This window comes from Girardinichthys multiradiatus, chromosome 2, assembly GCF_021462225.1.
Source record: "Girardinichthys multiradiatus isolate DD_20200921_A chromosome 2, DD_fGirMul_XY1, whole genome shotgun sequence".
NCBI lineage: Eukaryota > Metazoa > Chordata > Actinopteri > Cyprinodontiformes > Goodeidae > Girardinichthys > Girardinichthys multiradiatus.
This window is the reverse complement of record NC_061795.1, coordinates 30,503,875-30,521,367: the sequence shown is the minus strand read 5'-3', so window position 1 is coordinate 30,521,367 and position 17,493 is coordinate 30,503,875. Positions and strand designations below refer to the sequence as shown.

The 17,493-nt window shown below is 39.9% G+C and overlaps 1 protein-coding gene across 1 annotated transcript in view; it reads right to left on the bottom strand.

Moving 5' to 3' along the window:
* Positions 1-3,005, bottom strand: part of pclob (piccolo presynaptic cytomatrix protein b) — a 75,010-nt gene extending 72,005 nt beyond the window's left edge. Inside the window, exons 1-2 of the mRNA XM_047349357.1 lie at positions 2,382-3,005; positions 1,168-2,016 (exon numbers count right to left, since the gene is read on the bottom strand). Of these exons, the coding sequence (XP_047205313.1) occupies positions 1,168-2,016; positions 2,382-3,005 (1,473 nt within the window). The remainder of the gene's footprint in view (positions 1-1,167; positions 2,017-2,381) is intronic.
* Positions 3,006-17,493: the final 14,488 nt, after the last annotated feature.

Here is a 17,493-nt window from a genome sequence, read left to right as displayed (position 1 = left end):
TTTATCATGATGCTTCATGGCTCTTTGAGGAAACCCTCATAATGAGCTACAACAACATTTAATTTCCCTTTGGGATTAATAAAGTATTTTTGAATTGAATTGAATTGAATTAACGTGCCATCTCTTACCAAAGGGCCTGGAAACTTTGTTGCAGGTCATGGCATCATGAACCTTTTATAATAGCAGTGGATTTTAAATATAAGTTTGTTGAACTCTACTGGTAAAATGAAAATGGGTTGTTACTGAGTCTTTCCAAATAAATACAGAAATATGTCCCCAGTACAAAATCAGCCTTCTTAAATGGCCATCACAGTCCCTAAAACTAGATCGTACAGTAAACCCGTGGAGTGAGCTGAAAGGATAAGAGCATAGGAGAGGACCCAGGACTCTGGATGATTTGGAGAGGTTCTGCAAAGAAGAAAGTTCAAAGGTCCCTCTCTCTATATGCCTCAACCATTTTCTCCCACTGAACAAGTACACTCATTTTACAAAATATTTCAGTGTGATTAATTTATTTTAACTAACCCCTTACCCCAACAAACCTTTACCAGTGGTGCCAAAAAATGTGGCTAACTTTGTATATTGCTTTCAATATGTATAATAATAATAATAATAATATGTATTTTCATTTCAGTTCTGTTCTAGAACTGCTACAGCCATTCTTTTAAGCAGCACAATACGATCATGTAGCCTTGGATTGTCCTTGGTAAGCTAGATACTTACTGTGCATTGAATTACAAAGTCAAGTGTCAGATTCTTTGGGCTTCGAGTGGGCCTAAGGTTGCCATTCTGTTTATGCAGTGCAGTGTATTCCTAATATCAACAGTGTTTGACAGCGGGGACATTCACCCAACATTTTAAACTGTGTAAGGATATTCTCTAAATCCTATATATAATTATACATTAAATTTAGACTCTTTGCAAAAACAAATGCATTACAAACTAAATTTTTACCAGGTGCAAAGCGTAATAAGAATAGGTTACAGTTTTTGATGAATAACTGCTTTAACCAATCAGTTTTTTGTATTTCAGGAAGCAATGACTTGGCTCACAAAACTATAAAATTGTTTAGAGATCAAGTCTTTAAAGAACAAAAGTAAAAAAAGGTATTAATTTGTTTTCCTATTTTACTCTCCAGATATATTCAATTAATAAAATAAGTCTTACCTCTTTTACATTAGGCATAGGGTTGAATCCACATTGATTACAGACAGTGCTTTTGCATTCTGTGCAACAGTTGTAGTTGGGAGGATCCTTTGAGCCAACATTGAGCACCATCTTACAGATTGGACAAGATTGTCCCTTCTTGGGGGGATTGAGGGAGACTGTTGCTGCCTTTGAAGTTTCTGCAGTGGATTTTTCTACTTTCTGCCCCGCTGACTGAGTCTTTGCCTCCTGAGGTTGCTGCTGCTTTTTTTCTAGTTCTAACGATTGGCCAGGAGCCACTTTTGTGTCCTTTGTGGGTTGCATTTTGGGAGAAACTGGTGGTGTAGTTTTGGGTTCATCCTGAACAGCAGAGCCTATTAAAGTAGATGCAGAACTAAAAAGAGAGGAACCAAAACCAAACATCTTCCCAGTCACTGACTCATCTGATTTTGCAGATTCACTTTTAGCACCACCACTAAAGCCAAATAACCCTCCAGTTGCCTGCTGGGGAGCTGGAGTTGTAATGCTTTGCAGTCGGCCAGGTTGACCACTTGGAACCACTTTTGGAGATCCTGATGCTCTTTGAGTCTCTGGTGTCATTTTCTGTGTTTGACCAGAACTGACGTGTTTTGAATTTTCCAGTTCTTTAGGAGGTTCATCCTTAGCTGGCACTTTTATTGGTTTAGACTGCACATTCTGTGATGAACCTTGTGCTGAAATGTTCTTTTTTATCAGTATACCAGGTGATGGTTTCTGGTTTTGAGGAGCAGAGGTTGCATTTGGTGAGGGCTTTTTCTTGGGAGGTCCAGGTGCCTCTGACGTTACTTGAGCTCTCTGTATTTGGCAGGTTAGGCAAAGCCACTCGCGCCCCTATACAAAAAGGAGACACATAGATTCAGCTAAATCTGCACACTAAATTAAAGAAAATAAAAATATCATTCTGAAATCTGCTAAGATCCTCTATCAATTACTGTTAGACCTTACAGTCCTAAACTGTGAAACAAGTGATTCACCAAGGACAAAAGAACAACTGAACAGATAACAGATTTTTTTTTAAACAAATTCAAAGAAAGAATTCAAAAGCAACTGCTTAGGTGCTGTGCCTATGTGGCAGACCAGAAGTGTAATTTTACAAATGCATATTCATGAAAAGTTTTAAACGTATTCAAAGTATATATATATATATATATATATATATATATACACATGTATATATAAATAAAGCCAATACTTACATCAGCATCTGGAGGACTGAAGCCACATAAGCTGCACACCTCTGTTTTACACTGTGTACAGGTTTTATAGTTAGGTGGTTCCTTGGTATGGATATTAAGTTCGGTTGTGTTACACACTGAGCAAAGAGGTTTAGAAACTGTGTCTGCCTTAGGTCTGGCTTTAGTTGCACCCAATGGTGGAGACCCTACAGGTGTCACTTCAGGTGTGCCTGGGCCCATAATGCCTTGGTGCCCAGTGGAGATCTGATTCCTTCCTCCTTTCTGCTGTAGTCCCACCTTAGGTAAGCCCTGATGTTGATATGTAGTTTTTGGTGATGACTGCTGTTGTCTTGACTCTGACCCAGACTTTGTGGGCCCCTGTACCCCAGTCTTTAAAATATCTTGCTTTTGTATGCCGCTCTTTTCAGCGTCCTTTTGCTCTGCCTTGGGTGGAACCTGTTTTGAAGATACTGGTTGTGCTCCATTCTTTGTCGGAACCTGCTGTTGAACTCCAGGCTTGGGTGAACCCTGCTTTAGTGGGTCTTTAGCTTGTTGTCCCACAGGTTTGTTGGTTGGGGGGTCAGTCTGTCCATTGCCACGTAGCTGTGGTGATCCCTGTTTAGGGAGTGGCTGGGACTTTTGCATAGGGGGGCCCTGGCTGGATTTTTGGGGTGTCTGCTCTTGTTGAGTGTCCTTTCCAGGGCCTAGTCCAGGTTGTGGTTCTCCTGATGATTTCCTCCCCTGCTGAGAAGGTGACTTTTTAGCCCCGTCCCCATCATCTCCAAACAAACCAAACTTATTTACAGCTGAAGACATAGCATTCAGAGGGTTTGCCCCACTGAGAAATTTGGAGGAGAACATGGCTGGATCTGCTTCTTCTGCTTCGTCCTTCTCCTCACTGGAACTGGAGTCTATAGGGCTGTCAGAGTCTGAGCAGGAACTGTCCCCTCTTTGATCCAGTTCTCCAGCAGAGGCCTGGGCTGGAGCTGCACCTGAAGAGAGGGCATCTACAGCCCTTCTGCAGTTGCTGCTACTACTGCTGCTGCTGCTGCCAGGGCTCTCCTCTGGCTCAGCATTTACATCAGGCTTCCTAAATGCACAACAGACAAAGATAAATGAAGTGTGAAATGACAAAGAGCAAGACAAGGAGAGAGATAACAAATAGCTTAAGAACTTTTGAACCACACACACATCTGATGCTTTCTGAGCCAATATGCTGCTACTGACAAAACAAAAACACCATAAATATTTTAAACTGAATAATGGAAAAGTAGGTGTGAAGAAAACATAATAACAAAATAACTGACTAAATTGTATGACTTTTTGTATCCTCAGGTAATGAGTCACAATCAGACTTAGTGGACAGACAACATGTTACATAATTCACCATTCAGGCATAACATTATGGCTCTCTTTATGGCAATTATAACATTATATCTACTCAAACTGGTTTATGGCTATTCTGCTCCATACCCAACAACCCTAGATGTACTCTGTATTGTGACAACCTTTCTATCAGAATTTGCAGTGACTTCTTCAGCGATACCTACTTGATCAGACCACAGAGGCTAGCCTTTACCTTCCATGTGCATCAGTGAGACACTGGCTGGTTTTTGATAGACACTGACCCCTGCGGACCAGGAAAACTCCGAAAAAGCTACAGTTTTGGAGATGCTATGACTCAGTCATTTAGCCACCTCTATTTGGCCTTTTGAAATCAGCTCATATCCTTTAGTTTGGCCAGTTTTTCCATTTCTAAAAACAATTGTACTTGCTGCTTGTATTCCACTCACTAATAGGTGCCATGGTGAAGAGATAAAAAGAGTTGTCCAGTTCACCTGTCAGTGCTCTTACAGTTTTTGTTCTAAAAAAGAACATTCTATCATTTCATTAAACACAGTAACATTCAATGAACCAAATTTGATTTTCTCCTTCTATTAAAAATCCCTTTCAAAGATAAACTGTACACATGAAGCCACTCCTAATAATTCCCACTTTGATCTATTAGATTCACTCTGAATCGACCGCTCTTTTCAGCACCACAGACAGTGCCTGAACCGCTCGATGATCACGCGTGATCTCTTTCCTGCAATGTAATAAAGCAGTCGAACGTGCAGCAGCGAAGTAGATCCTACAAACCCGCTTTGATAGGCTCTGCTGTAGCCAGCACAAGTCCAGCTTAAACTGTTATTTCGTCCTTTCCACGAATGAATCTTATCACCCCATGTTCGCCGATTGTCTAGGAGAAGGAAATCTCATCCAGGACATATTTTACAGCAAGACAAGTAAACACGAGTAAATCTAAGTCTCTCTCTCTCTCTCTCTCTCTATGGAAAAACTGCAGGCACATCCGGGTAGGGGCCCACCAAATTAGGCATCTGACTACATTATTTCACTCAAAATTCCCATGCCTGCTGCACTAAAAAGGCAAACATTAAAGGGAGTGTAGGTCGCTGTGGAGAAACGATCTTTCTAAATGGGTGATTATATCTGCTTTTAGCCTGACGTTATGGCTGTTTTGCACTGCCCACAAGCAGCAATACTTCAACTATAGGAGGATCAGATGTTACCACAGTTGATCTGTGTGGAATACACAGCACGCATGACATAAGGTCATTCTAAACGAGATTACTCCTATGGCCTGTCCAAGAGAAATTGAGAAAAACACGTTATCACTGAATGTATATGTCCTTGATCAGGCACCTGTTCAAATCGACAAATTGTCTAAATGTTCCTACTATGTGAGGGTATTTTAAGCCAGTTAAAAAAACAAAACAAAAAAAAAACAAGCGAAATCCTTGCCATCGTTGTAATTTCAAGACATATCATTTAGTATCTGCGCCGTGTTCCCTCCTCCCTACCCCATCCACCATCACCCGCTCATTCCCTCCCATCCTGCAGCCAAGCATCCTTCACCCTCTATGGTCACAATGTCAAACACTAAAGCGCGGCGTTGTTCCGATCATAGCATAGCGAATGCGTACCTTCATCGGTAGCGGATCTGTTTCGCCATCCTCCTCAGACCACGTCGGCAAACTCCTGCTCCGTGCCAGCCCGTCTCAGCAAGAGGGATGGAGGGCACAGGGCAGCAGCAGATTGAGAGCAACAGAGACCCACTCCGCCTCCTGCTCTACTGCGCATGCGCCGCATCTGACAGGTGATCACAATATATATCACGCACGGAATTCAGAATTAAAGGGGACAAGCGATTTATCTCACGCGGAGTCACGTTTGATCGAAGGTGATGTGTTTCACAGTTCCTCTCTTCTTCTCGTGGCTGTGGACACATTTTAAAATATCATCGTGTTAAAGCCGAGTCAATGGAGCAAAGTCGGGAACATTAACGTCACTTTAAAACCCATTCCTCGTGGCTAAGTTTATCATCAAGTCAGGACACTGGAATACTCAAACTATGAAAAAATTAGATATTATGCACTTTTTTCCAAAGTAGATAACAAGTTTCAAAACCATTTTTGTAAACAAAAAGTTTAATGCCTCTTTTAAAAACAATAAGTGAGTACCATATATAGATACATTTTTTAAAAATTGAATTTTGGAGAAAAGTATTATTTTTGGCACTCATTTCAGAAAGTAAAACTGATTAGATTTCAGAATATTGTAAACATCTTAAGTAATTGAAACTCATGGCATCTTCCCTGTGTCTCTCTGTTTTGATCTTGTTCACTTTTCTTTCTCTCCCTCAGCTCTCTGTCTGAATTCTCCTCAGCTATTTCACATTCCCACCTGGTTGCTCTCACCTGCTCATATACATGGTCTCTGGTTCCCTCTGTTAATTGCTGGTTTCTTCTGTTTGCTTGCCTGCCTGCTCCATGTCCATTGTGTCATGGTCCATTGTTTCATTTTACAACAGGAATTGGCACCTACCCACTCTGCCAGTGGTGCCAAAAGCTGGTCTAGTGACAATGGTTTTACTATGCTTGATTGGCCAGCAAACTCACCTGACCTGAACCCTGGGTTTCCTACAAGCATTTATCTTACAAAGCTGAAGTGGTGCAAACATAATACAGTTGTAATTTGATCATGTTCTACAGTCACTTTTAAAGTATAAAATGGTTTTCTATTATTAATTAGATTTGTCTGATACTTGTCCTTAAACGTATATTTAAAGAGTCATGCCATGAACTGGTATAACCAAAGAAAGTTCAGTGCGTTCTGCATATCCACCATTGTTAACACTGAGTGTCCAATTGAGAGGTGAATGGTCTGTGAAAAGCATGAGTGAGATGTGTGGGAATAATACAGAACAAGTGTTGTGTGGGTGTGTGGAAGAGTTACGTCATCAGTGATGCGTGAGCCACAGAATTGCTACGGTCTCCCTTTTGAAAGTGCCAGATTTGGCTATGCTGCAACACACACACACACACAAAAACAAACAGGAAACATTCATCAGTAAAATCTCATCTGAGTCTAGATGCTGTAAATTTGCTGTGTCTCGAACATGGTCTGGAAATCCACCAAACCGTCTAATCTTACATTACTTCTATCTCCCTCATCTTACTGATATGTCCATTTCATTTTTATACCATAAAAAATAATCCTCTTTTTGTTTGTCATGGTTTACTTGTAACAATTGAACAAAGGTCTGGTGAAACATAATGCTTAGAGTTTATACTTGTTGGCAAAAACCTAAACTTTTTGTATTAAAACATATTGTATCAAATGATCTATCCAAACTGCATCTCTTTATTTTGTTCATAGCCTTCCCCATGAGGAATTGTTTGCATCAGTCAACAATTTATTATATAAGATTTTAAGGTAGAAAAAAGTCACCGGATATGTTGCGTGCATGATGTTTTCTTGTGATCTCTTTTTATTTAAATACAGTAATCACAGTCTTGTCTGTAGTCTTTCTATTTATCTTGCATGGTTTTTGACAGCATTTTTCTGCACTAACACTGCTGATACACCATACAATTTATTTATTTGTGTGTCACTGGACCAAAGTATTTTTCCATTTTGATACACAAAATAATGTAGAGGAGAAACAACATGCAAAGCAGTTTAAAAAAATGTTTGGTAAGAAGCTTTTCAGATATTTAATGACATCTATTAGAACAACCACTCTGAGAAACTGAAATCAATAGAGACAGCAGCAACTACCAGAATGATAAAAATATTTTCCAATTTGCATTAAGGTAAGAGCAATATTAAAAAATAAGGCTATGATGTAATATGCAATTTGTATTTTAGCTTCCCTTTATTTGATCCCAGTTAAAGACAAAACAAAATTTTAGTTATTCTTCTTACAAATAAAGCTCTGAATAAAGCTGAATTTTTTTACAAGAAAATGTATTGTTTTTGCTCTTAGGTTGCAGGTTTACTTGTGGTTCTTTAGGTTTCCAAAACGTGGAGTGGGACATCAAGCTTTTTATTATCAAGCCCCTAATTTATCCCTCTCTCATTGAAGGTGTACATGGATCTTCTATGTTTTTTTTTTTTTCATATCTCTGTCCTGACCCCTTGACACTAAGCTAATTGCAGGGGATTGGTGCTTATGCCAAAACTTGTTTCATCTGGTATAATTTAATTTCTTTTTTTCCCCACTTTCATCAGATGCTTACTTAGCATGGAAAATTACTGCAAACTCAACAGCTCGGCTTTGCTGTCTTATATAAATATTCTTTTTTACCAATTAGCATCAAAGGATCAACTGAATTTGAAGTTGTTTTATAATCTGAAATGAACTGGATTCAATGCAGTTTAATCTGAATCTGACTGAATGATTATGTTGTACTGGAATTTCCTTTAAGATGACATGTTGTAAATGAGCACTATATAAATAAGCTGCATTGAAGCTAGATTTACAGTTTTTGTCTGTAGATAAATTTCTATGGTGTTTTATCATATAGAGTGTAGCACATACGTGTTAATCCAGACTTTAAAGGAATGTTATCAGGATATATTACAGCCATGAAAAACTCTGCACAAATTAATATTGTCCCATTTTATTTTGAAATGAAACTCAAATTAACCCCAGTTCTCTCCACACAAAACAAAATGGAAGCTGATCTTCATGGAGAGAAACCTTACCAGATAAGTGATTGAGGCTTGACACTCATAGAGAGTGACAGAGGGCAGAAAGATGATGAGCCATGCAAACAGGTTCACATAGCGGGTAAGTCTGAGGCACAGCTGACCCCAAAGTCTTTTGGCTCATGTAAAACTAAACTGTTTTCCTCAGTTCAAGCAATTAAGCTACTTTCTACCCCTGCATGAACTCGATTTACAAATCATGTTTTATGTTTTTGTGCTCATCTAAAGCTAGATAATGAAGGGTCTGGTGGGAGAGAAACACAGCAGGAGATATGAGTTTTGGTGTCTTGCCAAAGAACAATTTTACATGGACATCGTGGGATCCTGGCCTCCACATTAGCAGAAAATCACTTTGTGTCTGACCATTGACATATTAATGCAAAAAAGAGCAAAATTTCTATTTAAAATAAGAAACGTACAGCAATAGAAAGGTCCTACGAGACAGCTGACTACATATTTCTAAGGTTCTATTTTCTACTGTGCTGCTTTCTTGCTCATTCAATCATATATCATTAAAAGAAGGACTATAGCACATTTTACTACTTTGTCCAAAGCTCTACTTTATGCTGGCACTCAAACAGCCATACTTTTCAGCCTCTACCTTTCCATTTCTTCACCTGACTCTTTCTAAAGTAAACAAACTCAAATCAAGAGAGCGTAAGAGCAGTACTCATCTCACTCATTTTAATTACACAGATATGCTGGAGAATCAGCAGAGAGGAAAAAAAGCTTCAACCATGGCATAAAACAAAGTTTAGCAACAACATCCAATGAATAGTAAAGGGATTAACCCTGAAAAAAAAATAACACACCTCTGACGTTGACCCTTAAGGAAGGCAAAGCATTCTTTCCCCGGCATGGTTTTCTCTGGAGAAGAGCCAGAACACTGTGGAGAAGAAGCCTGCATGTGGGTGTTTCACTGTTCCCTCTTGGTTTAATGCTTGAATTTTCTGCAGGGCCACCAGGTAATCTATACAGTAACCTGATCACGCATGCTTTGTCAGAGTCATTAAATTTACATATGTACCGCAATAAGTGAAGCTATGGACTCACAATACTCTAGATGGAACCAAAGTATAGATGGAATGCACAAAAATGATAACAAAACAAAGAAGGCCTTGCAAAAGTATTCACACCCTTCATACATTGACACTTTTCAAATTAGAACCAGAAATCTCAATATATGTTAGAAGGATTTATGCGGTCACCTAACACATAGAGGTGTACAATTGTAAATGGTAAGTAAAGACTACATGATTTTCACAACTTTTTTTACAAAAATAAATCTTAAATGTGTTGCATGGATTTGTATTCAACTGCCACAATAAATCCTTTGTTGAGACCTTTTGCTGCAATTACACTCGCAGTCCAAAAACAGAAAGAGTATGGCAGAAATACAAACCTACCAACACATCTTATCCCATCCACCTACACTTGCAGAGCAAGAAGAACATTAATCAGAGAAGCATTCAAGTCAAAAGGCCCATGTTAATCTTGGAGGAGCTGCATAGATTCACAGCTCAGGTGGGAGAATGTGTCGACAAACTATTGTACTAGTTATGCTTTCTACAAATATGGCCTTTGTGGAAGAGAGGCTAGAAGAAAGCCTTTGTTGAAATAACATCATCAAAAGTTCTATATGCAGCTTGCCACAAGTTTTGTATGGGCCCCAGCAAACATGCATGACAGAAAGCTAACACTGCAACCCAAACATTTCAAGCCTATAGTAAAACATGGTAGGGGTAGCATCATGTTTTGGGGATGTTTTTCTTCAGCAGGAAAAGTAAAGCTTGTCAGAGTTGATGAGAAGATGAGTGGACCTAAATACATAGCAATCCTAAAAGAATACCTGTTGGAATCTACAGAAGAGTAGATATTGAGGTGGAAGTTGAATTTCCAGAAGGGCAGCGACCCACATTCTCTAAATGGCCCTTTCAAAATTAAGGCCTTTATCTAATTGAAATGCTTTGTGCCATGACCTCAAATTTACTGTTCAAACACACTATCCATAATATCTTACTGAGGCAAAGATTCCAGTCTCTTGGTGTGCAAAGCCAGAAAAGACATTCCACAAAAGAATTGCAGGTGTTACGACAGCTAACACTGATTATGTGAGGTATTGACTTGGGGGGTTGAATACACATACACATAACAGCGTAAAACCCCAAAAAAGTACATTCAAGTCTGTGGTTGTAACATTACAAAATGTGCAAATGTTCGAGAGGTGTGAATGCTTTTGCAAAGCCCTGTAATCTGTATGTAAATAATCCTAAAGAATTTAATACATAAGATTTTCCTTTTCTTTAATAAAGTCAAACTATCTGTATGTAAATCCAAACTATAATCTTTTCTAATGGTTGCTACATTATCTACCTTTTATGAATCAGTTTTGCAAGGTTTCTGCATGGATAATTGTCAGTGAACGGTGCCTAATGTTTAGGAGAATGTGGTCTTTCTTCCTCAATAAGCATCATTCTGGAGCACTGCACAAGTCTCTAAAGCCACTATGTCCTTATTTTGGCTGGTGAATGACCACAGCTATCTCCCATACTAAAAATACTCTTAAAGTAACAGCGTCAACAAGCTCCGCTTTCAGTTCTTTTCTCGGTTTTTTTCTCCCCATTGACCCCACCCCCACCACTTATCATGAGAAAACTCAGAGGATAACAGAGTTCATGTCCACAAGTCCTTCAAATCAGTGAACAGGTTATCACAGCAGATCAGAGTCAGAGTGGCATAGTAAAAAGGATGAGAGGGAATGAAAATGAGAGGGGTTAATACATAAACACATCTGGTCTGACTAGGAGGGATGACACTTAACAAATAAATCTTAAAACGATTTAGAGAAATAGCCGGAAGGCAGACATAATGGCACAGGCAAGAATAGCTGATTCAGTTATACCTTCCATAGGTTGATAGAGCAGATATGCATCTACTGTAATATTGATAGAAACAGTTATTTGAATAGACAAGTGCTTCAACTGAGAACTTTTTTCTAGCTATCATTCCTGCTCTTTTACTCATTTTGTCTATTCTCTGTTAAAATGAAAGTGTATATTGCCCACTATATTTAACTTGTTATTATTTATTTGCAGAATTGGTGTTCCTTTTAAATGCAAAGCAACAACAATGTAAAGAGCAAATTTATGCCACATATCAATAAGAAAACTGAAACTTGCCAAATCTGTTTATCCTTCTACTAAGCGTTATATTGAATCTGCTAATTTGACGTAGGAATGTTTGTGGTGTAGTAATAATGTCTAGACAGCAGGGTGTATATAACTGAAGAGGTGTAAAAGATGACTGGGTTTTGGACTACCAAAAGCCATGATAGCTTACAGTGTCAGATGTAACTTATGGTCAGAATACATGCAAGTGTTACTTCCAAAAGCCTTTTTTTAACTGTCAACAGATGTGTTAATTGAACTTTATGATAATGCAATAGCCTATCAATCAATTATTCAATGGTTTCTTTTAGCATTTTTTTTTCTTTAAAACATGTAACACATGATGGATTTACAGAAACCACAGCAACTAAAAGAATATAAACAGACAAGCCCTGTTCACCACCCAATCAGCCGCATACATAAAACACATGGAGAATACATATAAGCACACACAGATGTACACAGATGACTATTGCAAATAATGAAAGGCTGTCTTAACTGCAACCATCTGTAATAGGCTATCACAAAACAAAATTAAAAAAGATATGTAGAGAATATAATTGATATTTTAACATTGTTTAATTATCTTTTGCCTGTGTATTTTTTGAGCAGAACAACTTTACATATAAATCTACAAGGAGTATGAATAATTGTGGACTTTACTGTAGAATTCAGATTCAGCTAAATGCTTCCCACAAAATATATGGGTTGAATTTGAGTTAAAATAACAATTAACAGTCGCATAAACTCCACTCATAACAATGCTGTCTGATTGTTAAATCCAATTTATTAAAGCCCTTAAACAGGTTTTATTTAAGCATCTCATAAAACATTCCTTATAACTTTTATAAAAAGGATAACAGATTAAGAAATATTCATGTCCTTCTCAACATATACAGGTCCTTCTCAAAATATTAGCATATTGTGATAAAGTTCATTATTTTCTATAATGTAATGATGAAAATTTAACATTCATATATTTTAGATTCATTGCACACTAACTGAAATATTTCAGGTCTTTTATTGTCTTAATACGGATGATTTTGGCATACAGCTCATGAAAACCCAAAATTCCTATCTCACAAAATTAGCATATCATTAAAAGGGTCTCTAAACGAGCTATGAACCTAATCATCTGAATCAACGAGTTAACTCTAAACACCTGCAAAAGATTCCTGAGGCCTTTAAAACTCCCAGCCTGGTTCATCACTCAAAACCCCAATCATGGGTAAGACTGCCGACCTGACTGCTGTCCAGAAGGCCACTATTGACACCCTCAAGCAAGAGGGTAAGACACAGATAGAAATTTCTGAACGAATAGGCTGTTCCCAGAGTGCTGTATCAAGGCACCTCAGTGGGAAGTCTGTGGGAAGGAAAAAGTGTGGCAGAAAACGCTGCACAACGAGAAGAGGTGACCGGACCCTGAGGAAGATTGTGGAGAAGGGCCAATTCCAGACCTTGGGGGACCTGCGGAAGCAGTGAACTGAGTCTGGAGTAGAAACATCCAGAGCCACCGTGCACAGGCGTGTGCAGGAAATGGGCTACAGGTGCCGCATTCCCCAGGTCAAGCCACTTTTGAACCAGAAACAGCTGCAGAAGCGCCTGACCTGGGCTACAGAGAAGCAGCACTGGACTGTTGCTCAGTGGTCCAAAGTACTTTTTTCGGATGAAAGCAAATTCTGCATGTCATTCGGAAATCAAGGTGCCAGAGTCTGGAGGAAGACTGGGGAGAAGGAAATGCCAAAATGCCAGAAGTCCAGTGTCAAGTAACCCACAGTCAGTGATGGTCTGGGGTGCTGTGTCAGCTGCTGGTGTTGGTCCACTGTGTTTTATCAAGGGCAGGGTCAATGCAGCTAGCTATCAGGAGATTTTGGAGCACTTCATGCTTCCATCTGCTGAAAAGCTTTATGGAGATGAAGATTTCATTTTTCAGCACGACCTGGCACCTGCTCACAGTACCAAAACCACTGGTAAATGGTTTACTGACCATGGTATCACTGTGCTCAATTGGCCTGCCAACTCTCCTGACCTGAACCCCATAGAGAATCTGTGGGATATTGTGAAGAGAACGTTGAGAGACTCAAGACCCAACACTCTGGATGAGCCAAAGGCCGCTATCGAAGCATCCTGGGCCTCCATAAGACCTCAGCAGTGCCACAGGCTGATTGCCTCCATGCCACGCCGCATTGAAGCAGTCATTTCTGCCAAAGGATTCCCGACCAACTATTGAGTGCATAACTGTACATGATTATTTGAAGGTTGACGTTTTTTGTATTAAAAACACTTTTCTTTTATTGGTCGGATGAAATATGCTAATTTTGTGAGATAGGAATTTTGGGTTTTCATGAGCTGTATGCCAAAATCATCCGTATTAAGACAATAAAAGACCTGAAATATTTCAGTTAGTGTGCAATGAATCTAAAATATATGAATGTTACATTTTCATCATTACATTATGGAAAATAATGAACTTTATCACAATATGCTAATATTTTGAGAAGGACCTGTATAGTATAATATATATAGGATATATATAGTATAGTATAATAATACAAATGTATTTTAGGACATCTTTGACTCTCTTGTTACCCAGCTGTTGACACAGAAAATCTACTTTTGTAATAGAGAAGATGACCTCCGTAGGGCCATACACTCTCATGAATGTGTGCATGAGTGTGTGATTTCCAAGATGGGGCCTACAGAAGAATGACAAGCATCTCTTTCTGGTGTTCTTTTCATCAGGGAGTAATGTTGTATACTCGAACATCACCTTCACTGGCACCGTCCTGGTGTGTCTGTTCAGCAGCAAAGGAAACTGTTCCATCAGGTCTACCTAAAGTATGTGCACACTCGCACAGAGATGCATGTCTGTATCTGATAGTGCTCATGTGTGATCGTGTATGCACACTGTACTCAACCTGCTCTGGGAGAGGATCCATTCTCTCATCAAATATTCACCAGCAAGCACAGGCACCCAGCTGGCTGCTGCTGTACTGCACACATTGCTGTGTTATGGCTCACCGATATGAAAAGAGGCTTTGTAAAACTGGGGAGCAATCTATTTTGCAAATTATTTTTTACGTTTATGCAGCTCCTGCCCTGTGTTTGTGTGCATTCTAAGAAAAAAAAAATCAAATGGCTAAACAACACTCTTGCAAGAACACATTTTATATCTGCTTTAAAAAATATAATGTCTCAGTCTTTCAGACAGGTTTTTGAGCCACTGTTAGTGTAATGTGTGGATTTCTTATGATTTGAACTGCATTACCTTTCAACTAGCAGGACAACAATCGCTTGCTGTGTTATTATTGATTACAACATCTGCATGTAAGCGCATACACTCTTTCATTTGGCCACTGTTTTGTTTTTGCCAAACTAGGTTCATGATAGTATTATTAATAAGGGAGGCAGTAATTTCATATTTGATTTAGGGAAGCTGCAGCAAATGCAACTGATATGGTCCAGACACAAAAACACAAATAAGCTTAATCTAATACACATGTGTTATTTGCATCTATGGAAACATAGTTAAATAATTTGCTTGCAAACCATTGGAACATTTTCACTAAAGTTAGATTAAATTTGGCTGATAATCAATAATAATATACAAAAAAAAAAAATTAGTGTTGTGTACTATTTGAGACAAAACTAATTTTGTCTCTTACACGGTGTTAAACCTAGAGGACATTTTTAATCTTTCTGCAAATGCTGCAAAGGGTGAGCAATTTGCTTAGGACTTTTAATGTTATCACTCATTTAAATGCTTGCTTTATCTGTGTATAATTCTGTCTTCAGTTGCAACATGTGTTGGCACTGAAGATACCTTTAGTATCTCTCAGTTTTAAGTCACTAATTCCGGATTGGGGAAATTGTTTTCGCCCTGGCCGTGGAACACTGGACCAGCTCTACACCCTCAGCAGGGTCCTGGTGGGTGTATGGGAGTCCTCCCAACCAGTCTACATGTGCTTTTTGAACTTGGGGGAGGCGTTCAACCGTGTCCTCTCTGGGAATCCTGTGGGGGGTACTGCGGGAGTATGGGGTACCAGGCGCTTTGAAACGGGCTGTTAGGTCCCTGTATGACTAGTGTCAGAACTTGGTCTGCATTGCCTGCAGTAAGTCTGACTCGTTTCCGATGAGGGTTGGACTCCGTCAAGGTTGCCCTTTGTCACAGATTCTGTTCAAAACTTTTATGGACACAATTTCTAAGTGCAGCCAAGGTGTTGAGGGGATCTGTTTTGGTTGCTTTTTGCGGATGTGGTCCTATTGGCTTCATCAGCTCATCATCTACAGCTCTCACTCTAGCAGTTTGCAGCCGAGTGTGGGGTGTGTGTGTGTGTGGGGGGGGGAGAGCAGGAGATCAGCAGACCGAATGGTGCTGCGTCAGCAGTGATGCGCGCGCTGTGCCTGTCTGTCGTGGTGAAGAGAGAGCTGAGTCAAAAAGCGAAGCTCTCGATTTACCGGTTGATCTACGTTCCTATCCTCATCCATGGTCATGAGGCTCCTGGACGCCTCCCTGGTGTGGTTTTCCCGGCACATCCCACCGGAAGGAGGCCCAGAGGAAGGCACAGGACACACTGAAGGGACTCTGTTTCTCGGTTGGCCTGGGGAATTGACCTTGGGATTTCCCTGGACGAGCTGGACCAAGTGGCTGGGGAGAGGGAAGTCTGGGTCTCTCTGCTTAGGCTGCTGCCCCCGCGACCCGACCCCAGATAAGCAGAAGACGATAGATGGATGGATGGATGAAAATTGTTTCTCTCACATGACCCCATTCTCATCCGGAGAGGGGGCCATGGTCTACATTGTCCAAACTAGCCCACCAACCACCACAGAATGAAATAGTCCCAACCCCCCAATTAATTCCGATCCTAACTCCATGAGCCCCCCACCCCCAATGAAATCCAACATGAATTTCCCCACAGGGCCACCCCCAACCAGGACACAGATATTGAACACATGCCCCCCAACCCAAACGTCATGAATCCCCTCCCCACAGCACAAGGGCACACCCCCACCAGTGAGCCTCATTTCCGAAAAGCCAATGAAGCAACACCCACACGCTCTAAGCCACACCACACAGCGCGCTGTGATGGCAAGGCACGGGCCCCGTGCAACGCTACCCCAGCCCCCGCCCACAGGCGCAACAGGGCAGACACCATCGAGAACCGAGCTCACAACGGAACTCCCACCCCACACCAAGATGGGACAAACTCACCTGGCAATAACTCCCTGGCCAGCAACAAACACGCGGGTCCGGCGTCCCCCACCACGTTGAGTAATGCTGTCTAATTTCCAAAAATGTTTCCCCCATTAAAAAAGTCTATACCAAAAAGAAAATTAAGTAATTCTCAATATGTAATCTGTTTTGCTCTTCAGTGTCCTTTCTTTCTGAAGGACATATCCTTGCATATCCATGCAGTAAAAATCCATATTAATTTCATTCAAAAATAATATCCCACCTTTAAATAAAATGTGGTTGTCAATAGACAAAGCTTTGATATGTTTGTGCAAATCACATGGGGGCTCCAGATTTTGATAGAAAGGAAGGAAGGAAAGGGATACATAGTTTGATTTTGTCTTTACAAATAAAAACCTAAAAGGTTTGGAGTGCATTTGTGTTCAGTCCCCTGTATGGATGTAAATCTGGGGCAAAATGATTTCTGCATTGCAATTGTGAATTTGTAGCCACAGAAAAATGCTATAGCAATTGTAGATTGTTTCTGTCTTTCACAATTAACAGTTACTCCTTTTCAGATTCTACAACATAGTTCACAAATTGTATTCTGTAAGTCACACATCACAAACCTCTTACATTCATAGTTGTGCTCCAATTGATCCAGAACAAATAGTGCAAAACGAATTCACACACCTGTATTAACATCTTCCCACAACCAATTCTTTTACCTCTTTTTCCT